General features: G+C 38.4%; 3 protein-coding genes across 4 annotated transcripts; 1 reads left to right on the plus strand and 2 right to left on the minus strand.

The window, feature by feature from the left end:
• The first annotated feature begins 853 nt into the window (after positions 1–853).
• Positions 854–5,795, plus strand: LOC121237471 (microtubule-associated protein TORTIFOLIA1). The gene is given in 9 exon segments (XM_041134206.1): positions 854–1,361; positions 1,364–1,728; positions 2,202–2,393; positions 2,949–3,048; positions 3,145–3,206; positions 3,208–3,493; positions 3,496–3,863; positions 3,941–4,828; positions 5,341–5,795. Coding segments are annotated over 9 exon segments (2,787 nt in total). The 5' UTR covers positions 854–1,033; the 3' UTR covers positions 5,539–5,795.
• Positions 5,796–5,988: 193 nt separating this feature from the next.
• On the minus strand, positions 5,989–18,467 carry LOC121237468 (DNA polymerase I A, chloroplastic/mitochondrial-like). 2 transcript variants are annotated; one of them, XM_041134205.1, is made up of 13 exons: positions 18,395–18,467; positions 18,126–18,364; positions 16,668–17,481; positions 16,304–16,495; positions 15,382–16,061; positions 14,734–15,193; positions 8,961–9,056; positions 8,559–8,651; positions 8,285–8,479; positions 7,672–7,764; positions 7,363–7,575; positions 6,802–6,891; positions 5,989–6,512 (listed from the first exon to the last, which is right to left on the minus strand). In XM_041134205.1, the coding sequence occupies exons 2-13, from the start codon at positions 18,269–18,271 to the stop codon at positions 6,351–6,353; spliced, it is 3,234 nt and encodes a 1,077-aa protein (XP_040990139.1). In that variant the 5' UTR covers positions 18,272–18,364; positions 18,395–18,467; the 3' UTR covers positions 5,989–6,350. The 2 variants fall into 2 exon arrangements, with proteins under 2 accessions (XP_040990139.1, XP_040990138.1); XM_041134204.1 differs by having other exon boundaries at positions 18,063–18,364.
• Positions 18,468–20,300: 1,833 nt separating this feature from the next.
• On the minus strand, positions 20,301–23,645 carry LOC121237480 (probable serine/threonine-protein kinase PBL23). The gene is made up of 5 exons (XM_041134217.1): positions 23,283–23,645; positions 22,302–22,483; positions 22,002–22,191; positions 21,103–21,494; positions 20,301–20,836 (listed from the first exon to the last, which is right to left on the minus strand). Exons 1-5 carry the CDS (start codon positions 23,392–23,394, stop codon positions 20,474–20,476), a joined length of 1,239 nt encoding a protein of 412 aa, XP_040990151.1. The 5' UTR covers positions 23,395–23,645; the 3' UTR covers positions 20,301–20,473.
• Positions 23,646–24,466: the final 821 nt, after the last annotated feature.

Consider the following 24,466-nt stretch of genomic DNA (forward strand, 5'->3'; position numbering starts at 1 on the left):
AAGAATATATTAAATCATTTGTAAATAGTAATAAAATATTTTATAAATAATAGTAAAATAATAGTGAATATTTTGTAAATAGTGATAAATTATTTGTAAACAGTAATAAACTATTTAAAAATAATAATAAACTAATATGAGAATAATTTAATTTTCAAACATACCCTTAGCCAAAAGGAAAACAAAAAAAAAAAAAATGTCACAATCATAATTTGTATCATTATTCAACATGATTTTTCGTCATCCTTTAGGTTAACCAAGCCGTGTAATTAGAAAGTCACGGAATATATCTGATCTTAACATGTCATGTGATTATAAAAAATTATTATGTAAATATTTTAAACAGTGAATATTGTATGATAAATTGGAAATATCACGTCGTGGGTAATTTAAGCTTTAAGAAAAATTAAAAAAAAAAAATAATTTTTTTTAAAGGCAACTTACACTACTCAATTCCATCATTTTGTCCCCTCAAAATTACCACTAATTTAAATTAGTTTTTTGTGTGTTTTTATTTTTATTTTTTTAAAATATTAAAGAAAAAATACACAAATATATTAGTGGTAACATTTTTAATCATTTAAAAAAAAAAATACACTAGTGACAAATCTGAGGGTGCAAATAATGGAGCTAACTAACATTATTCCATTTTCAATGTCTATAATATTTGCAAGAAAACTGTGGACCCGAAGGGCCCAAACTCATTTTATCTTTTGGATTTCGATTTGGTAACAATTGGAGCCCATTATGGAATGGTCCAAGCCTTGCAGCCTCGGCCCATTATCCAGTGCCCTCTGCCTCCCAGTCTCTCTCTCTCCGTTCCATATTTCAAATTCAAATACTTAAAAAAAAAAAAAAAAAAAAGTCACCTTTGCTTTCCTTCACTGATCACCAACACAAACTCCCAGATCTCAACAGCATGCTCCGAAGCCAAATATAGCTCCCATTTCACTCCAAACCTGAAAATAATTGCAAACCAAATCCATTTCGTTGATGCCCCACAAGGCATATCAAAGCGACGAGAGAGAGAAAAATGAGTTCCCAAGAACCCAAATCGTCCTCAAAACCCATGAAATCCTCAATTTCCCAGTCCTCCAGATCCTCATCCGTTTCCTCCCACCTGGCAATGGTGGAGCTCAAGCAGAAGATTTTGACCTCACTCTCCAAGCTCTCCGACCGCGACACCCATCAAATTGCCATGGAGGACCTCCAGTCCACCATACTCTCCCTCTCACCCGACGCCCTCCCCATGCTCCTCAACTCCCTCTACGATACCATTTCCTCCGACCCCAAGCCCGCCGCCCGCAAGGAATCCCTCCGCCTCCTCGCCCTCACCTGTGCCACTCACCCCGTCCCGGCCTCCCCCACCTCACCAAGATCATCGCACACGTCGTCAAGCGCCTCAAGGACAACGACTCCGGCGTCCGGGACGCCTGCCGCGACGCCATTGGCTCCCTCTCCGCCCTCTACCTCAATAACTCTGCTGGTAATGGCAATGACAGCGTCGTGGGGCTATTCGTGAGGCCTTTGTTCGAGGCTATGGCGGAGCAGAACAAAGGGGTACAATCCGGTGCCGCCATGTGTATGGCCAAGATGGTGGAGTGCGCTTCCGAGCCACCGCCCATTCCCGCGTTCCAGAAGCTGTGCCCGAGGATCTGCCGCTTGCTTAACAATCCCAACTTCTTGGCCAAGGCCTCGCTCTTGCCCGTCGTAGCCAGCTTGTCTCAGGTTTTGCCTTGCTTACATGCCGCATTTTCTCTTTTTAGCGTCGTTAGTTTCGCTTTATGGTAATTAGTATATAGTTAGTGGCAATCTTTAAGAAGGATAAACAAAATTTAATCTTGAACTGACTCTTGGTGCATTACCTGATTCCGCTTGAAATGTATGTTGGTCGGGCAAATGTGGTTTAAATTTAAGCATCGTATGCGTCATTTGCTTAAGTTTACAACTAATTAAAAAAATTGGATACTTTGTAGACAAACTGACCTGATTTGTAATGTACAGCCTGGAGAAGATTGTATTACTGGTCATGCATGTGTCAGTGTTAGCCTAGACAAAATAAACAATTGTTCCATATCAATTTGCTATATGTGGTTGCTGAAATCGAAGAATATGGACAAAAAGAAAATAGATTGAGAAGTTTATGTATGTCAAAAAAGGACTAAGCTTAGGAATTCTCAGGTGGTGTGAGTTTGTTACAGGTGGGAGCAACTGCACCTCAAAGCTTGGAGCATTTGCTGCAAAGTATTCACGAATGCCTTGGGAGCACAGATTGGGCAACGCGTAAGGCAGCAGCTGATGCGTTGAGTGCTTTGGCATTGCATTCAAGTGATTTGGTTTTGGATAAAGCGGCTTCCACCCTGATAGTGCTTGAGTCGTGCCATTTTGACAAGGTAGTTTTTCCATTCATATTTATGGAAGAGTTTAGAACATAAACTATTTTATCAAAGGAGTGAATAGCTATGATCTGTGTTTGTCTGGACATTCAAGTTTCAACTCATGATTCCAACTTTCTATAATTCAAGCTCTATTTATATGTTTTGTTCCTCTCCTTTATTCCTAATTTATTGGAAGATGAAACCCCTAGGCTCAAGTGATAAAGGCCTTGGTCTTGGTGGTATGCTCTCTCTAGGTCTAAGGTTTGAATCCTCTCTAGAGGCCATTGGATTGGGGGAACTTCCCATTGAATTACTCGAAGTGCACTTGCAGGAAACTCCTTACTGAAGGCCTATACACCCCTGGGATATTAGTTGGACTTTGTTCTTGGACGCCCAGTGCCAATAAAAAAAAAAATATTGGATGATGAGTATCTTCTTAAAGGTTTGAACTTGGCATCCTTCCATATGAAAGGAACTGCTGAAGTTGTAGAAGTGAAAAACTACACAAGTATGAATGTAAAAATACTTATTATTGGTTGGTAAAGATAATCATGATTAATTGCTTTTCAGATAAAGCCTGTTAGAGAGAGCATGGCAGAGGCATTGCAATTATGGAAAAAGATTTCTGGCAAAGGAGACGGTTCTCCAGATGACAAGACACCCTCTAGCGGTAGGCATGTCACCAATATTTTGTTCTTCAAAGTGACTTTTAATTTATGTACTCACTTCTCTCACAGAATTGTTTTCCTTGTGCATGATATTTCAGACAATGAAACTCCTGAACTATCTAATTTTTCTGAAAAAAATGATCTAAAAAAGTCCAAATCCTAGAGAGAGGGGATCAGAGCAACCGGCTAAGAATTCATCTAATGGTTCTTCCTCTTCTCCAGATTCTGTTTCTAACGACAAAGGTGGTAGCATTCCAGAAAAAGCAGCTGTAATATTGAGGAAGAAAGCACCTGCACTTACTGACAAAGAGTTGAACCTAGAATTCTTCCAGAAACTGGAAACAAGGGGTTCTGATGATTTGCCAGTGGAAGTAGTTGTTCCTCGCAGATATCTCAGTTCTACAAACTCAAACAACAGCGAAGAATCAGAGCCAAATGATACCAAATCAAGGGAAGGTCAAATCACACTGGAAATACCCAGTCTGGTGATTTCAATGGATCTTTCAATAATAAATATCGCAATATCCATACAGGAACTGCTTCTGTATGTTCTAAACAGCACGATCATGATGACATTGCACGGGATAAGTGGCCCGAAGAGAGTGCAAATGGAAAAGACTCAAAAATGAGAGCTTTTGATGGTGATGATAGGATTGATGTAAATCAGAGGGAGTCATCTGGCAATCGTGTGGGTTTCCCCAAAACTGATGGTCAATCTGAAGGATCCTTCAGCAATAACAAAGGAAATTGGCTGGCAATCCAGAGGCAGCTATTACAGCTGGAGAGACAACAAGCTTATCTGATGAACATGCTGCAGGTATAATCCATTTAAGCATCAATTAAATGGTTCTTGCATATGCTTTTCTGTTTGAGTGATAACTTTGTATCATGTAGGATTTCATGGGAGGCTCTCATGATAGCATGGTAACTTTAGAGAATAGAGTAAGGGGTCTTGAAAGAGTTGTTGAAGACATGGCACGGGACTTGTCTATATCCTCAGGTAGAAGAGGTGGTAATTTTGCAATGGGATTTGAGGGATCTTCTAATAGGTCTCTAGGAAAGTACAATGGTTTCCCTGAATACTCTAGTGCCAAATTTGGAAGGGGTGGTGATGGGCATATTCCCTTTGGAGAAAGAATTTCCCAATTTGACAGAATTGCTTTGGGCATGAGAGGAAGGGGCCCTCCTTGGAGATCTGACATGTCTGAGGCTTGGGATTTTCCTGCATCTGGTACTTCCAGAAATGGGCAGATTGGCTCAAGGAGAGCTCTTGGTGGCAGTAGTATGGATGGCAGGTCACCAAAATCGGAACATGAGAATGATCAGGGTGGCAGCGGGAGAGCTTGGGATAAAGGAGCTGGCCCTGTTAGGCTTGGTGAGGGGCCTTCCGCAAGAAGTGTCTGGCAGGCTTCAAAGGATGAAGCTACCTTGGAAGCAATTCGGGTGGCTGGGGAGGACAGTGGAACTTCTCAGACGGCAAGAGTAGCTATCCCTGAATTGACTGCAGAAGCTTTGGGAGATGATAACATTGCCCATGACCGGGACCCAGTGTGGACTTCTTGGAGTAATGCAATGGATGCACTTCAAGTGGGTGATATAGATTCTGCCTATACTGAAGTTTTGTCTACAGGGGATGATCACTTACTTGTAAAGCTAATGGACAGATCAGGGCCTGCGCTTGACCAACTCTCAAATGAAGTAGCAAGTGAGATCTTGCATGCTATTGGCCAATTTGTACAAGAGCAGAACCTTTTTGACTTTTGTTTGTCTTGGATTCAGCAGGTATGGCTTTTTTATAATCTTCAAATCTTCTTCAAGCTGCTTAATACGGGTAATCTGTCTAAGTTATTTGTATTCCCTGACTTGCTAGGTTAGAGTTTTTTTTTTCTCAAAAACAAATAGCAATGTATCATGTAATTGATGTTAACATTTTGGTCCTTTAGGTTCTAGATTAAGAAAAAAGGTCTGAAAAGATAATTGTTAACATCCAATCAAGCAAGTTTTTCATTTATGCCCTCATAATACCTCTTTGCAAAATTGAACCCACAAGAAAAACGCTGCACTCTATACACATCCAAAATTATTTACAAATTCAGCTTCTTAATATTTGATGTGCTCTTGTTAACTGTCTTTCTTAGCTTTGAACTGCCTTAGTATATACTAGAATGCCTTACTATCTACAATAATGCTTTCCATGTGTGGCTAGAAATGCCTACTTAAGTTATAAAAAAAAAAAATATGCCCACCGAAGTTGTTCTATTCTGCCATTTGATCTCATTGTGCATTGTGTTCAGTTGGTGGAAATAGTATTGGAAAATGGACCCCGTGTTTTTAGCATTCCCATGGAAGTGAAGAAGGAGCTTTTGTTGAATTTTCATGAGGCTTCTACTACAATGGATCCACCTGAGGACTGGGAAGGTGCCATGCCTGAACAACTCTTGTTGCAGTTGGCATCAACCTGGGGAATTGATCTGCAGCAGCATGAGAAGTAGTCCCCTGCTTACAGCCTTTTTGGTACGATTGAGTGATTGAGTTTATACACGTCATTTATGTATGTTGAATGGAATTTTGAGTGAACAGAAGATTCTGAACAAGTATGCAATCGAGCATTAGGCAATAAGGCAAGCAATTGAAGCTGGAATTATAGTTTTTTCTTTGATTAATCTTACTAAAACCACGATGGCTGGGTGGTTTAATGCTTCTCGGGGTCTCCCATCACTGTATAAATCTTATTTGTTGAGTTGATGCATCGGATGGGTACAACTGCAAGTGGTGTTTTGAGAGCCAGCCAGAGAGAACCGTGCTTTGTAGTTTGGTCTTGCCATTTATTGTCGAAATTGACACTACGCTTTCTTTTGAGAAGTACACATTACAATTCTGACAATTGACTCTCGAAGTTCGTATCGTAGTTCCAATAAGCTAAAGTATGCAATAAACAAGAGTTGAATCGAAGTGCACATTAGATTTTCATTTCTTTAGCAGAAACCCTGAATTTGCTACAAAGCACGATTCTCTCTGTCCCTACCCCATTCACAAGAATCGCAAGACCACCAAAGTTACAGATACTTTTTACATTGTCAACCCCTCGTCAGACTGGAAATACTGCAACATCAAATATAGCAGAAAATTTTACATTTGCGGCTGCCGAATATGATGAAGCGCGATTTCCAATGAAGAAAAAAACTAGGCAGTCAGTAGCAAATATATCATTGGCAAAGAAAATGCTCAAGGTTGCTAGCACAGAACTGCATCTTCACCAGACAAGAACCTCGTACCATAATTCTGCCTCATTTGTTGCAATAGGCTACTTGGCAGAATACCAGTTTTGAGCACACTTCGCATCAACAGATAAGTCAACCTTAAGGATATTCTTGCCGTTGAAGGGTTTGGACATACACTCAACAACTATGGCCTTTGCGACCTCAGCTGTCTCTGTTGGTCCTTCCAAAATTACTTCGTCATGAACCTGCTTTCCAGTGTGATATCCGTAAGTTTTCAACAAAACACAAATGTACTGAGATCAAATGGAATATCAAAAATGGCAAAAGAACTTGAAATATATATGTCGAAAATAAGTTTGTACAGCCTCAGTATTTCGTCTAGGGTACCATTAGGAGAGCACCAGAAGTTGTACAGAGATCGCATGGAGTATAACTTGGTGGGCCAAACTTAGTATAATTATAAAAACTTCCTTTTGAAGGCGCTATACAATCTAAATGTAAATGAAGAGATCAAATTTAAGGCATGATATTAACCTGTAAAAGCAGCTTCCACCCAAGCTCCTTCAATCGTGCATTTTTTGATATTTCTAGCATGGCACACATGGCAACATCAGCAGCACTACCCTGTTGCAATAACCGAAATCAGAAACACTAAGGAGTGGACAATCACGCTTTTTTCTTTCTTGAGGAAAAAAGAAAGGGGGGGGGGGGGGGGGGAATATCTGCTTATCTATTAGCAAATAACATGTTTTAAATATATCACTATATCCCAAAACTGAATTTATTAACAGTTTGACAAGAGGTTTGCATTTCCACCTAGAACCAGGGAATTTATGTTGCTTCTAACTGGTTAAATAATGTAAATTTGATAGCAAAGACGGAAGGATTGGAAAATGAGTTCAAAAAGTAATCAAAGGCACACACTTATGTTAGCAGTGGTTTTTTCCAGATCAAGAGTTTGTGCTGATATTATTGTGGTTTCATATCAAGATGATATTAGAGGTGGTATGGAGGAAGGAGAGATGAGCTTATTAAATCACCAATGTAGAGAGAGATACGAGGCAAGAAAATATGAGTGAGAAAGAAGGGAAGAACCTGCACTGGAGTATTGATAGCAGCTCGCTCAATGTGACCTTTCTGATAGGAGGTAGCATGGGCCATTGAAGGGAACCGGCGGGCACGTCCCAGTAGTGTGCATACAAACTGTTGATCACGGGCTTCTTGTTTACGCTTTTCTTGCCAGGTTAGCACTTCTTGTCTATCACTGTACCACAGATCAACAGTTTTCTTTGCTTCCTTAACAGAAACCTGAGAAAAAAGATGAAAATCATTGCCTATGCAACCAAATCTGAAATCAGTAAGAATGCAAGTCCCTCGTAATCGTAGGTTCATACTAAAGGGTACCTTCCAATCTCGGGCAAGCCCCACCGGAGTCTTTCCATATGCAATGGAAAAGTTAAGCATTTTCGCTTTCCTTCTTTCAGAAGCAAAGGCATCCTGAAACCATTTTAAAGAAAAATAAATGTTATTGGGATTGGATATTTGGTCGTGACTAGTTCTAACCCTGTGCAATAAAGGACCCACAACTCCCAAAACAGTGACTTGAATTAATATTCGTTCATCCCTAAACACCTTGAGCAACATTCAAATTATCATGTGCTCAACCATATGTTATAGGAACGCCCCTCCAAAAGAAGTCACACTGCTCAACCAGATGTTGCAATAAACTTCTAATAACAGTTGGGACAGTGTATGTCAATGAATTACAGACCTTGTTGCAGTGGTACCTGCAATTTTAAGAATAAAAACCATGCCAGAGTTACAAGTGAAAGGAAGATAAACAAATCTCCCTCCCCACTATGGGAGAGAGGAAGACATGCAAACAACTCTACTCTATCAGTATCCCTTCTGACAGCAAACTGGTTTGCTGCTTCGTATTACTTTAATATCTACCACTACGTGCTCTAGACAAAGTGGTGACAATCGCCAGATCAAGAATGATACATTTCCAGTTTACCTTTAATAGCGGAACTGGGGGTTTATCTTCACCAGGTTGGGGATGCCACTCGAGAAGCACTTGCTTTTTGTCAATAGCTTCACGAATATATGGGTACATATTCATTGCAGTCCTTGAATGGAAATCTCCACCAGCTCTAAAGGCATCCAGCATGCTCTTACAACTAGCAAGATGTGCAAGAATCCTAAGTTCCAGCTGTAATATGAGTACACAATCCAATCAACAGATGGAATACAACGCAACTAGTCTAGGTAGTGGTAATATAAACCCTTACTTGCCCGTAATCTGCAACAATAAGTGAATTCCCAGGTGCAGCTATGAATGCCTGCCGGATCTTATACCTGTCCTTCTCTAGGGCAGGCTGATTCTGATTTACAGAAAGCAAGAACATTATATTTTTTAATATCTAATAAATTTCAGTATAAACTTACTAGATTTCTTCCTCTTTCATCTTGACTACACGAAAAAATTAGATGTCAACGATTACCGACCAAAAACCAGTAACTTGCAATCCAACCCCATGCCAAGGTTTGTGACGTATTACAAACTTGGTGCATCAAAAGAATAATTCGAGAAGAAAACATCATGTGGTTGAAAATTGTAATAGTTTGCAGTAGAGATCTAGCTCTGTTATTTGTATATTAATTGTAAGATTAGTGAAGAAATATAAAAGAACCTGCAAATTTGGTCTCCTAGCTGATAAGCGCCCAGTTTCTGTATTGATATTCAATGAACAATGAATGCGCCCATTCTTGCCTGATATATTACTTCCCTGCGGAAGAAAGAAACTAACAGCTTAAAAACTGAAGCAAGAGGAAATAAATGTTAATTTTAAAACAGCTGCCATGTTCATGGGTAAATTTTAGGGCCTTATCCCTGTCCCATCCCACAAGTAAACTGTTATGAGGAGGGGAATTTCTCACACACCAATTTCACATTTTCACATGCAAGTAACGTAATTCATCATATAAACCTAGGAACAAACTGCACAAAAACAAAGGGGAAAGATGAAGAACCGAACAGCATCCACGCCTCAATGGCAAACTCATACTTGTAAAGGTTTATGTGAAAGACATCCCCGCAACTAGCTGACAACACTTAATAAAAAGGCATACACAAACTCATATTTGTGAACATTTTAGTTGTTGAATCTAATGACTATACAACGGGGTAATTCTCATCTCATTACCTTATAACAATATTTAACATTACATTGATCATGATCAAACAATCTACAACTCCCACATTTCAGTAGAGATTTGGACCAAGAAATTGTTGACTACTTCCTTAATGTGGTAGGATATTAGAATACTAGTTGACATAAAAAATAATAAATGCAATTCTTGATTCGGTTCTCATTGCCAATAAGTGTCTAGATAGTAGATTGAGGGAGGGAATTCCAGGCATTCTATGCAAGCTTGACATGGAAAATGTGTATGATTATGTGAATTGGGAATTCCTCTTTTATATGCTTGAGAGATGTGGCTTTCGCGAAAGGTGGATTTTGTGGATTTGGCATTGTGTTACTACTGATCCTTTTTCAGTGCTAGTTAATGGCACCCCTGCTGAATTTTTTAATAGTTATCGTGGCTTGAGGCAAGAGGTTCCATTGTCTCCCTTTCTCTTTGTTATTGTTATAGAGGCACTTGGTTTGATGGTGGAGGCCGCCGTTGGGGAGGTTTTTTATCCGGATTCTCTATGGGAAATGATACTAATGGCTCTATCATAATTTCTCATCTCCTTTTTTGCAAATGATACTCTTCTTTTTTGTGAGGCAGATCGTGGCCAAATTCAAGCTTTAACGGCACTTTTGTTATGCTTTGAAGCTGTGTCGGGTCTTAAGGTGAACCTTGGCAAGTCTGAGATCGTTCTAGTGAGTGTGGTGCGTAGTATTAATAGTTTGGCGAGTTTTTTGGGTTGTAAAGTGGCTTCCTTGCCTACAAAATATTTTGGTTTTCCGTTGGGGGTGACTTTTAAGGCTAAGCCATTTGGGAGGAGACTGTTGAGAAAGTTGAGAAAAGGCTGGTTGGGTGGAAACGGATATATTTATCGAAGATTCGAAAGGGGGTAGATTCACTTTATTTTTATTTTTATAAGAAATATTTAATTAAGAGTACTCTATCCAACCTCCACATTGATCTTTTATCCTTATTCCCTTTGCATGCAGGGTGGCTAATAGGATTGAGAAGTTAATTCGGGCTTTCTTGTGGGGTGGTGTGGAGTGGGGGAGGAAACTAAGTTCCATCTTGTTAATTGGAATAAAGTTTGTTCTCCAATTTCTAATGGACACTTGGGGGTTCGCAACTTGAGAACATTCAATAAGGCCCTATTGGGGAAATGACTATGGAGGTACCACTTGGATGGAGATTCACTTTGAAGGAAGTTATTGATCATAGATACGGAAGTGATTAGGGAGTTGGTGTTCTAAGTAAGTGAGGGGGTATATGGTGTGGGCTTATGAAAATTTATTAGAAGGGGTTGGAAGAGTTTTGCCAATCATATTTGTTTTGAAGCTAGTGAGGGCTCTAGAATCAGATTTTGGCATGATGTTTGGTGTGTAGATCGCACTCTTTATAGGGCTTTCCCAACTCTCTATCGCATTGTTGTTAATCGGGATGTTTCTGTGTCGGATTTGTTGGCATTTTCCCATAGTTCTCACTAGTGGGATGTTCAATTTAATAAGGAGGTTCATGATCGGGAAATGGATAATGTTTCTGAATTTTTCAGTCTTATATATTCTACAAGAGGCCTAACGGTACATGGGGGATAGGATGTAGTGGAGGCTTAACGAAAGCAAACGGTTTACAGTGAGATCTTATTACAAGCTGTTGGCACTGTGAGATCTCTTCATGGTACTCCCAACTTTATTGTGGCTTCTAAACTTAAAGCCCTCAAGTTGGATCTAAAGAAGTGGAATATTGAGATTTTTAGACATACCGATAAACAAAAGAGTATTTTGTGGAGTGAGCTAAGCTCTTTAGAAGAGGGGGAGGTAAACGAGGAATCTTTGTTGAGAAAAATTGAGGTGGTGTCCGAAATAGAAAGGGTTTTGTTGTTAGAAGAAATCTCTTGGCGACAAAAATCTAGGATGACGTGGTTGAAGGAGGGCGACAAATGTACTAAGTTCTTTCATAAAATGGCAAATTCTCATAGGCGTAACAATGTGATTGAGGTGATTCATTCTGGTACCACAGTGCATCAATCTTCAGCAGATACTTAGGCACATATAGAGAATTACTATGAAGAGCTTCTTAAAGAGACGGAGGTGTGGCGCCCTAAATTGGATGGATTACATTTTAAATAGTTGGATGGTAGTGCAGCGAGTTTGTTAGAAAGACCGTTTGAGGAGTCAGAAGTGCTACAGGTAGTAAGAGGGATGTGCAAAGATAAAGCTCTGGGTCCGGATGGTTTCTCTATGGCTTTCTTCCAAGAAAGTTGGGACATAGTGAAAGAGGACGTGATGAGGGTCTTCCATGAATTTCATTCTTGCCAAAAGTTTGAAAAGTCCCTTAATGCTACTTTTATTGCTCTCATTCCGAAGCTAGCAGGTGCTATTGACTTGAAAGATTTCAGTCCTATCAATCTGGTAGGCGGGATTTATAAAATTATTTCAAAGGTGTTAGCTAATCGTATGAGCGTGGTGATGGATAAAATCATTTCCAAGTCCCAAAATGCCTTTGTACGTGGCCGACAAATTTTAGACTCAATTTTGGTAGCGAATGAGTATCTGAATAGCCGGTTGATGGTAGGTATTCCAGGAGTAATTTGCAAGTTGGATATGGAAAATGCCTGTGACCATGTGTGCTGGGATTTTCTTATATATATGTTGAGGAGGTGTGGTTTTGGAGATAGGTGGTGCGGTTGGGTGAAACATTGTGTATCATCAGCTCGGTTTTCTGTTTTAGTTAACGGGCAAACCTGTGGCTTCTTCACGAGTTTGAGGGGCTTGAGACAAGGGGACCTGTTATCTCATTTTCTCTTTGTTGTAGTGACGGAGGCTTTGAGTTGTATGGTGGAGGCGGCGGTAAGGGGAGGTTTTATTGCTGGTTTTTCGGTGGGTAACTCTACCTCCGGTGCTTTTTCCATTTCTCATTTATTGTATGCAAATGACACTTTAATCCTCTGTGATGCTGATAGTGGGCAGTTGCAAGCTTTAAGGGTTGTTCTTTTGTGTTTTGAAGTTGTCTCGGGCCTTAAGCTGAATAGTCGGAATTGGTCCCCGTGGGGGTGGTGGACAATATTAATCATCTAGCAAGTTTGTTTGGGTGCAAAGCAGCCTCTCTTCCTATGAAATACCTGGGCCTTCCTTTGGGGGCCTCTTTCAAGGCAAAATACATATGGGACGGAGTTGTAGAGAAGGTAGAAAAAAGATTAGCAGGTTGGAAACGGCTCTACTTATCAAAAGGAGGGAGACTTACCCTCATCAAAAGTACCCTCTCCAATCTTCCTACTTATTTTCTATCCTTGTACCCTTTACCGGTGGGAGTGGCCAATCGGATGGAGAAATTGTTTAGGGCTTTCTTGTGGGGTGGTATGGGGGAAGAACATAAATTTCATCTTGTGAGTTGGCAAAATGTGTATTGCCCGAAGGAGTTGGGAGGTTTGGGGGTGCGTAGCATCATTTTTTAACAAAGCCCTCTTGGGGAAATGGTTGTGGAGATTTCAACTGGAAGATGATTCATTGTGGAGATTGGTTATTGTTCGGAAGTATGGTTGTGATTGGGGGGGTTAGTGTTCTACGGAGGGTAGAGGTTCCTTTGGTGTAAGCCTTTGGAAATTTATCAGAAAGGGGTGGGAGGAGTTCGGAAAACACACTAGTTTTGAGGTGGGAGTGGGACTAGAATCAATTTTTGGTTTGATGTATGGTGTGGCAAGAGTGCTCTATTTACTGTGTTTCCAACTGTTTTCAAATTGGCTGAAAATCAGCAAGCCGCTGTCTCAGATGTATTGTGTCGTGACAATGGGAGTGTTTTGTGGAATTTGATCTTATTCATAAATGCGCAAGACTGGAAAGTGGATGAAATAGTAGGTTTATACAGCCTTTTATATTCCAAGAAGTTAGGAGGAAATGGGAGGGATAGAATGATGTGGAAACATTCAGGGCGCAAAAAATTTTCTGTTAAGTCCTTCTATAAAGAGTTGGCAGCTCATCAGCCCATTCGGTTCCCTTGGAAAGGTATTTGGAGAGCTCCCGTACCCCCGAAAGTCTCTTTTTTTACTTGGACTGTTGCTTTGGGAAAGATCTTGACGGCTGACAATTTGAGGAAACGTGGTATGATCATGATGGAATGGTGTTACATGTGTAAAAGTAATGGCAAATCAATTGAGCACCTTTTCCTGCATTGTGAGGTGGCGAGGGAGCTATAGGCAGGTATTTTCAGTCGAGCCAGGCTGTCTTGGGTCATGCGTGTGACGGAACTTTTAGCATGTTGGAATAGGCATCATCATTGCCCTCAACTCGCAGCGACTTGGAAGATGGTTCCTTTGTGTCTATTGTCGTGTATATGGATGGAACGGAACGAGAGATGCTTCAATAACAAGGAGAGAAATGTGGGGGAATTATGAAATTTTTTTGTGTTTTCTTTAGATCAATGGATGGCTGCTATTGTACTAAAGGGTGGGAATGTTCACGAGTTCTTATTTTCTTTGCAGCTTTCTAGAATGTGATTATGTGTCTCTTTTGTATACTTCTTGTGTACATGGGCGTTGTCTAGTTTCATTCAATCAATAAATTTCTTACTTATCAAACAAAAAAAAAAATGTTCCTTTCCCGTAGAAGAGTATTTGAATGTCTCGTGTGCCTTCCAAAGTAGCTTTCTTCGTATGGACCGCCTCTCTTGGGAATATTTTGACCACGGACAATTTGAAGAAATGGGGTCTCATTGTTTATGGATTGGTATTATTCGCGCAAGAAGAATGGGGAATCAGATCATTTATTACAACATTGTGAGGTGATGAGAGTGTTGTAGGATGAGATCTTTAGAAGAATTGGTGTGGCTTGGGTTATGCCTTTGAGGATGGTGGATTTAATAGCTTGCTGGAAGGATATTCCAAGCTGTCTCCAAGTGGTTGCAGTTTGGAGGATGATTCCTTTGTGCATTATGTGGTGTATTTTTATGGAAATGAATGATTGGCGCTTTGAAGATAGGGAGCACACAATGGAGGAACTTCAGAACTTTTTTGTGCACACCTTATTGCTCTGTTTTCAGCCATTGTGCTTAATGGAACTAGTGTTCATGACTTTCTGTTTTTAATTTCTGGTTCCTAGAATGTATTTAGGTGTTATTTTGTATACTTCTTGTGTATATGGGCTTCGCCTACTTCATTCGTATCAAGAAGATTTTCATTTTACTTATAAAAAAATTAATAGATGCTAGTGAGATCAGGTAGACTTCGTACAGGGCTAAATATGATGACCAATTCCAGAAAGACATCATAGCAGCAATCACCTGCAAGGGGAGTATGAAATTGGATATCAAGTAGTCAATGGAGCAAACTTCACATAAAGCAGCAATGGCATAGCAAGCTTCCCTCCCCTCCCACTCTTCTTTAAAAGCTAGAAAAGCTGTTCCATAAGCAGATTTGTCGATACCACTAGTTGAATTTTCTTTTTCTGAAACTTCATTTTCAGAGACATTTTCAATGTTTTCATCCAGTTGCAAGTCACAAGCATCATTCATCAAACCATGTTCTGCAGAAACCTTTCCAGCCAGAGTCTTCAAAGCATCACCACTAACTGAGGGCCAACCAGTTGCTGTGAACATATCAGCTGGTAGTGGAAAACCAAGGATGCTACGCAGCCTAATATTCCGAAATTTTGTGGGACTCTTCTTGCCATCTTCAATCACTTTATCAACATTAGGTACTTTGAAGATCCTCTCATTTGGAAGAACCTCATCAGAATCCTTTCTGTAACAGAAACTAATGAGGTCAAAGAGCACAGAACTTTTTCTATAAGTAATCAAAGAGTTACTTATAAAAAAAAAAAAAAAAAAAGTAATCAAAGAGTTTATCATTAAAGAAAATAAAAGACATAGTCCAAGTACACAGGAAGTGTATAAGGGGGGTAAATGTACAGAAGATTTTATGAAGTGTACCTGTTTGCAATGCCACCAAAAAAGAGCTGGCGTAGTTGTGCATCACTTCCCACATTCATGTATTTGGCATCGGAGCAATATCTGGATGCCCAGTTGCGAAATCTTTTAGCAGCAACCTCTTGTTCTGCTTTGGCTATCTTTTCCATCTCAGCAAGATATGCTCGATCAACCAGTATTCCTTCAGTTTCCATTTTAACTAATAGATCACCAAATGGTCGCCAATATTCCTCGTAGAAGTCATACATGGATTTTCCAGTAACTGGTTTTCCGTCAAGTTTCCATGGCATAGATGATAGTTGACTTTTCAAGCTCTCATAAAGCTTTAGTGTGCTCTTTGCATCTAAGACAGAATAACATATCCACGGTTGCCGCTCTTCTCTTTGCAGCTCTTCAACAGGAGAAATGGAAATCATTTTGCCTTCCGATCCATCTTTTTTAACCTTTCTCTTTCCAAAGATGGTTTTCATTGAAACTTTACCAAATAACTCTTCTTCGTCACAAAATGGAGACCCAGACATAACCCTTTTGTTGCCAGTAAGTGCTTCAAGAGAATACCCACCCTCAGTTCGTCGTGACGAATCCCACAGCCGTGCCATATGCATTGTGTCGGCATGAAAACCAGAAAGCTTAATCCCGTAGTTCTCAATAACATGGTTATCAAAGCTATAGTTGTGCCAAACCTACAGAAAGGACAAGTGAGTTGTCATTTTCAAGTATGCTTTGAAAATATAGGTATGCACTATTTTTTTTTTTTTTTTTTTATAAGTAAGTATGCACTATTTTCCTCATAGCAATTTCTCAATACCTGCACCGTAGTTATTACTTAAGCTAGCAATTATACTGATCAAAAGGAGGCCAAATCCACAGGACCGTAGAGAGTTCCAAAAGAAAAAAAAAAAAAAATCAAGAGTTAAAACATAACCTTTTTTATGGATGGGTCTTCAAAGAAAGGGGAAAACTCGACCAAAAGATCACTGCCACCACTGTCAAGAACATCAACCCAAACACAAGACTTCCCATTTCCAAAATCCACTTCTGGTCCAGAATATATACTGAAGCATATGATTTCCCCATGATCAACAGGTGTTTCTTGCTTCACATCTATCTTTGCAACCTGTAAATAAGTAATTAACGCAAAGTGCAGTTTAGCACAAGATGTGAGATTCTGAAATAGCTTGGCAATGACATATTTATTTATAAATAGACATGTTATTATGTGCTTCTCCATTGCATTAAAAAAAGATAGTAATTAGTGTGACGTAAAAAAGTCAACCTTAGTAAAATACCTCAGTATCGCATGCATGGACAAGATGTCTGTACTTATTTGTAAGCACCCTAACAACCTCCTTTGCTACGGTGACATTATTGACAACAAGAACACCATCATAGATGCTACCGAGCCTCTTGTGAAGATCTGACTGGTGATTTATCTGTTCACTGGTGGCAGTTTTGATTAAACCATTAGTAAAGCCAGAACTTGTTTGTTTTATTTCCTCCGAGTTCCTTGATGCATCAGCACTGGGCAGGGCAACCTTTCTTCTATTGTCTACTGAACATAGACCTTGCCTTGACTGGTCTAGTTTTAGACCATTCATATCTTTCACGGCTATATTGCTGTCTCCACTGCACTTTAGTTCAGGAGAAGCTGGGTCAGAAGCAAAGTCAGGTGCAACAATCTGCCTTCCACCAGTTGTAGAAAATATGTTTTCTTGACTACTTGTTTCATTGGGTAGATAACTACCATATTTAAAAAATTTCAGCTGAAGTTCCCTTCTAACTCTCAGCCTTTTTGCCTCTTTTGCCCATTGGCATCCAGGCACAGTACTTTCAGACACGGTATCAAAAGCACCGGGTTTGTCAGGACTACTTCCCCCAACATCTTGAGCTGGCGGTACAATAAAACCACTTTGAACCTGCTCCCCTTCTTTATCTACCCTTCGGATAGCATCAATTCTTTTCCGTGTGAGACTTCCATTGGAATTTTCATGATCTCTATAGTCAAGGACCATCTTAGGTACTGAATTAGAACGTGGCAAGAGCCTCCAGCAACACGATTCCGTGTGATAATTCCTGTCATTCCGGAATGTGCATCTTCCTCGTCTGCAATCATTAAATAAACAGGAATCCTCTAAAAGAGCAGAACTAACATGAACATCTCGAGCAGTGACAAGATCATAGCATAGAATGCATGGCCAAAATAACCAAAATTCATATGCTAAATGAATTAAATCAACTTGCATATCCTAAACTTCAATTTAAGACCGCTGATCTGCCAAGTTTTTTTATTTTTTTTTTTTTTTTTGCATATCCCAAAACCAACATTAAGCCATGGCTTTAAGCGATTTCCCAACGTAGCCTCATATGTAATTCCAATAATATAAAACAAGAATTAAAATTTGGAAAGAAAACACACTGCTATTTGTTAATTCAATTTTCGAATTATAACCCAGGGAAAAAAAAATTAATGGAATAAATATAGATAAATAAGCGGGAAAAAAAAACCAACATTCAGTAGGTCTACAAAACAATTCCGGTGTTTTAACTAAATTGCAAGAACCTCTCACAAAACACACAACTGAGAAACAGCAGACACAAGAAAATGGTTGTTAGAAACTAAAATCCAGCCAAAAAAACAGATAACATTATATAAATAGTTCATTTTGAATGTATTGAAACTCTACGTGCTCAGGGCTCTAGAGGAAGCCCAGAGGAACCGAGAAGTGGAAGAAGGTCGGGAACAAGACCGTGAAAACATGGGATAAGTTGGGCAAGACGGTCTTATAGGACCGGTTTGGGTGCACAGCCCCATAGCCATCGACCTTCCAACTCTGTCCAGCTTGTTTCCGCAGTTGCTTATACAAGGTGCAGTCTTGGTGGTAAGCGCGTGCATATAATGAGGCTCGGGGGCGTCCTATTTTGGGTATGGAACTGGTGGGTCTGAGAGGGGAGCAGAGCAGAGTGACGCCATGAGAGAGAGAGAGAGAGAGAGAGAGAGAGAGAGAGAGAGGAGGGTGGGCTAAACCCTGGCGCTGTGAGAAACCCCAAAAGTTAACGGACAATTTGATGGATGGCAAATGCTTTTGTCTCTACTCTCTACTAATATTTTTATTTTATTTTTTATTTATTAAAGAGTAATGTTAAAGAAAAATTATTGTAACAGTGCAGATTTTGTATTTACTGTATAGTTACTTTTAGTTGATTATTTCTAACACTCATTTAGGGAGTTATATGGTTTAGATGATACCATATCATGTGTACAAAACAGATGCTCTCAATAATGACTTTTATTTATATTTATTTTTTATTATATTTATTTGGTTACGGGCTTTTTTAGAAATTAAAAAAAATTATAAATTGTTAAATTATTTTTAATATTTTTATTCTAAATCAAACATATCTTATAAAAATCATATCAGTTTAAGGTTTTACTTCTGTGAAAAGAATAAAAAATAAACAAACTTCAAATTTCTCGTCAAAATACAAATCATGAATAAATACAAACAACTATATTTTTAATCCAAGCGATCTCTTTTGCCACCAATTGGATAGGGGGATTGAATTGATTATAGAAATATAAGTTTAATTAGTCGATTTATTAGTAAATAAGAAAAATATTATCTAGATGGGTGAATCGATTAAACTTAAAACAACAATGATTAATTTTTAGTGCTATAAAGCAAGCTCATATTATCTTTGTTACCTTTTCTTGAATGGGAGTTCGAGTTTTTTGAGTCTTTAATAGCAAGCGAATCGATCTTTGGAGGGGAGAGTGTAACCAAGACTGTTTTCAACACAAGCAATTGAAGCTGAAAGTTTCAACAGTTTGATGTTGTATCTTCCCTAAGAGTAGACGAGTATGGCGAAGAGGAAAAAAGGGTCCTATCTAATTTGCAAGGTAGATAACATATATTTAAAGATAAACAACCCAAAATCTTTCATTTTTTGGGATAAAGAATAAACAAATTATGAATAAACCTAAGAGATTTTATATTTTAAATTCAAGCGATCTTTTCGTAGGCATTTGCCTCTGATTAGATCGGGAGATTGAATTGATTATAAAAACATAAATTTAATTAGTTGATTTATTAGTGAACAAGGAAAAATATTATCAAAACAAGCGAATCGATTAAATTTAAAACAATAATGATTAATTGCTAGTGCTATAAAGCAAGTTTGTATTTTATCTTTGATACCTTCTCTTAATAATGAGAAACAATTTGAAAGAGGTGAGTCGGCCACCAGAACTACGGGTCTTAGAATAAAAAACATGTTTATTATGCATTTGAATCAAAATTCTAAAACGAACTCAAAGGTGGATTGATTCCAGGTTGGACGGAAAAAAGCAGGCGGGGCATCTCCTTCAATCATGCCAGCCGAGTGGTAAGGAGAACGTAGTATAAGGCTCCGTTTGGGTAGTATTATTATTCATTTTATTATTTTTTTTATTATTATTTACTATTATTTAATTTTTTTTATTATTTTTTTATTACTATTCACAAAATATTTGAAATCACCTCACCATCCATATTATTTTATACAGAGATTTTATTCATAATGAAAAAACGAAGGTACATCACTAAAGGTATCACACAAACAACATTAAATTTGATACTATCACGTATTGTGTGAATTTTTTATTTTATTTTATATTAGATCATCAATTTAAACAGATAATTAGAGAAGATATCTGGACACAAAATTGAAATGAAAGGAGAAAAAAATGACTTTCTGTTGGTACATTGTTTGATATCTTCTAAAAAAAATAATAACAGTGTCTGATATGGGATACAAATTAGTGTAGATCCGATTGCAAGGGACATGATCTACGTTGACTGTTGTTTTAATTGGTTATATTGCGATGATCGTAATTTGATTATGAATTTTCACTATGAACTTGACATACATCCAAGACTTGTGTATTGTATACAGCAGTTGCATAGGTTTTAATATAGATGATAGAATCTGGAATTCATGAGGTAGTTTTCATGATTTAGTCAAAAATGATAATCGAGTTAATGGCATTGGATGTAGTTCTGTTAAAGTTTTTACAATGCAGCTCAGATGCAACATGATAAAAGCTTCATCAGACAATTCAAAAGCTAACTGATCCATTGGCACCTTTCTCCTGTCTCTTCTTCCCCACCTCCTCAATATTATCATCATCATCTACATCAGTCTCGATATCTGATTCTCCACCGCTATTTCTATCAGGACAAGCTTCATTGCCATCATCTTTCTGATCATCATCATCGGCCTGATCTTCATTTTCGTTCACTGCTAGAAATTCGAGAGCTGTAACAACATCACAGATCAAAGGCCTAGTATCGGCTTCCTCTTGGAGACACATGGCTGCAACTGCCAGAGCTTGGTAGAGAGCCTTTACAGGGTACTGTCCTTCAAGCAACGGATCAGCCATTAATGTAAAGTTCCTTCTGTCTCTAAATAGTGGTTGTGCCTGCAAGTTAAGAAATTGATCAATTTTCAGGCTTCAAGCTTTGAGTTCCTGAGCAATCAAAATCTTACCTTGGAATATTAGTATTGAGGAAGATTGATGCTTTGATAGTCAAAATATGTTTTTTTAACTCTCTTTGATATCAAGAGCAATGTGAGAAATCATAAACCGTTGAAGAATAATAATCACAATGAAAACTTTGAAGTCCAAATACTCAAGAAAGCTGTGATTTTTTTTTGGTTGGGAAAATTAGAACCTAATAAGCGTACCCAAGTAACTAGATTTTGCTCTTCTGTTGCTCTTGTATTGTCAATGACCCTCCTTCCCGTGATTATCTCCAAAAACACCACTCCAAAGCTGTACACATCAGACTTTGTTGTCAATTGACCTGTGAGTGCATACTCAGGTGCACAGTAGCCGTAGGTTCCCATCACCCTGGTGGAGACATGGGACTTATCCCCAGTTGGACCTAGCTTTGCAAGGCCAAAATCTGAAAGCTTTGGATTGAAGTTCTCGTCCAATAGTATGTTTGATGCTTTGAAATCACGATATATAACTGGTGGATCAGCTGTTTCATGCAAGTATTCAAGCCCTCTTGCTGCACCTTCGGCAATTTTCATCCTGGTATTCCAGTCCAGAGGTTTTTTATGTGGAGCTATATCTGCATATAAAAAAAAAATAGTTGTTTTGAAATCAATACCGCAGGGAAAGCTCAAATGGACATCTTTGCGCTTCTAGCTGGTGTGTACATGGTTTGTCTGAAAAGGTGCACACAATAAAATTTGATAGCACGAGATTTGAAACATAGAGAAATTCTATTTGCAGTCTCCAAGCGTGCAGGCACATTATTAAATGAGAGAAAACATCATTTTAGAAGGGACAGTTTTGTAATTTTAAAAAATTTTAAAACTAAAATAGCCTAAGCTTGCATTGCAGTCCTCAAATGGAGACTGTACCTAGCATTGCTCTGAAACATAAATGCCAAGTTTTAAAACTTTGAAAATGAAAATAAACTCTCACTCTCTGATTTAGTTTGTTTGACTTTGCAACATTTTTAGTGATCATCACATCCTCTTTAAGTTGTAGTATCATTAGAATCTCATCACAAGCCCTTGACTAGATGCAATGCTGTCTATAAATGATGCAAATTAAGTAATTTGGAGCATACCAAGAAGATGATCCTCCAAGGAACCATTGGGCATGTACTCATAAACTAAAATCCTCTGATCCCCATCAGCACAATATCCAACCAAATTGACAAGGTTAGGATGGTGAAGAAGACTCAACATCAAAACCTCCACAAGAAATTCTCTGTTCCCTTGGAATCCATTCCTGTCGAGTTGCTTAACCGCAACTACCTGTGCGAGATGAAAAACACAACGTAACTAAACATTCATAGATTCTTCCTAAAGGTTACTAAGGTTCTATGGTACATTACGAACTATATATATAGAGGCTACCATCGTACTTGATTTGTGCTTGCGATGTGCCCTTTGTACACCCTCCCAAATCCTCCTTCACCTAGCAGATTCTCAGAATGGAAGTTTTGAGTAGAAACGCACAATTCACGGAAAGTAAAAGCCCTGGCGGAGATGGTTCCCTTTCCCACCTTTTGTATCTCTTCCGTTATGTACCGTCGCCTGCTACTATCTGTAAGATAAAATATGTTCAGATTGACACTGGCCATCTGGTTTGGGAAAAGCAAATTTCGTTATAAGAAAAAAAAAAAAAAGTTACTTTTTCGTAATTCTCTTTCGGAACCAAGAAACATAAAATGAAAGAATATCAGATTTTCTTATTATTAAATGGAGATCGTTTAGATTCAATAACGGTATGTGGGAATGTTAAAACAAATATTCTGCATTTGTATTCTTAATTTAAATTAATAAGCTTATGGAGATTTCAAGGAAGTAGATGACGCCCATATGTCGTAAATTGAAACTGCCAACAAGAAACCAATTCGAACAAGAACATCTCCTAAAACTACTGTGTCAAAGGCATAATACGAGACATGGATGGACAAAAGGTCGAATCAAGACAAAGGAACCGAAAAATGAAGATTTGGAAACCAAAAACTCAGCCTGTTGTACCGATCAAAAGCTATTGCCGAGATGATTGAGAGGCAAATAACGGAAACCAAAAGGAAAACCAAGGAAATGACTTTGATCACGTTTCATAAAGTTGAGGGATGTTGTGAATTAGGATTTTGTAATATTACAAACGAAATAGATAAGAGAAGAAGAGAATAATCAAGTCACACAATGCATCACGATTTTCGTGGTTTATGAATTGAATAAACAATGGAATGAAAGCCAAAGCATGCACAGACGGATCGACTGTCAATGAGAAGTATCCGTGCGGATGAAAACCAAGAAAATTCATGAAGCTATCTTTTGTTGTAGTGAATTAGAATAGTTTTGAAAGTAAAAAAAAAAAAAAAAAAAAGTACCTGATTTGCAGGAGAGCTTACTGAAGGAGGAAGTTTTTGTATCACGCTTTTCGTTAATGCCCGATTCTCCGTCGATATCCTCTTGTGACATGCAACATGGAAAGCACCCCATGATCTTCCTCCACCCTCTGCACTTTCAAAATCCGAGCACACCAACATTCAACGCATCGGATCATCAAATACTTGCGTTTATCTTCCACGCCAGCAGACGTTCGTTCGATTGAAGTAATCAATCCCCGCGGGCGGCACAAAAAATTTGAAATGGAGAGCTGAATCTGCTTAGCTATCAATTATCTTGGCCCCGGAAAAGCCAGAGCCTTTCTTCTGGTCTTTCAGGAAACCAAGGAGATTTCCCCCACCTTATTTGTTTTGGTTTATTTTCCTCAAAACCCCTTGAGTCCAGACAGGCAAATGACCGAGTCAAATTTTCTATATTCAGAAGAAACAGCAGCTACCAATCTTTGCTCAACTGCCTCTTGATGTTCTTTTCAAAAATCCGTTGACGCAAAATGTATATTTTATTCTCTTTCTTTCCCGTATATATGCGAAAATTCGTGTCCCAAATTAGCAGTCTATCTTGATTGTTCCTATGCTACTGATAATGATAATGAAGGCAAAAAACATCAAAAGCTGATCTACGCGCCGCACAATATGACATCCATCTTTATTATAAGAAGAGAAGTCTTTTTAACTATAAAAAAATTTCATAAAATTAAATTTACAAATTGACGTGATTTGATATATTACGACGTATTATAATTATATAGAAAACATATACGACCTACTTGATAATATATGGAAATCAATTTATTTATTTATTTTTGTTAATGTTTTGTTCTCAAAATTTTGCTACGAGTTTATACAATAGATGTTGTTCTAAAGCTGATGATAAACCATAAGCATATTTGACAAATGGCCGAGTTATCAAGATTATGCGACCATTCTCCTCAAAGAAATTTATACTTTCAAGGAAGAAATGAATGTGGAGAGAGCGAATGCAAAGCAATATTACTTTGAAATTCTTACACGGTAACAATACGCTTTGTGAAAAGAACAATTAAGTTTATGCTACTTCAGATCTTCTCCTACCTGTGTATCTGTGATAGTTAATGCTGTCTTTTGCTGAACAGATTTCAGCACTGGCGTCAAGTACACTGTATGAACATCACTAACTATGCAAGAAA

Source organism: Juglans microcarpa x Juglans regia, chromosome 6S (genome assembly GCF_004785595.1).
Source record: "Juglans microcarpa x Juglans regia isolate MS1-56 chromosome 6S, Jm3101_v1.0, whole genome shotgun sequence".
Lineage (NCBI taxonomy): Eukaryota > Viridiplantae > Streptophyta > Magnoliopsida > Fagales > Juglandaceae > Juglans > Juglans microcarpa x Juglans regia.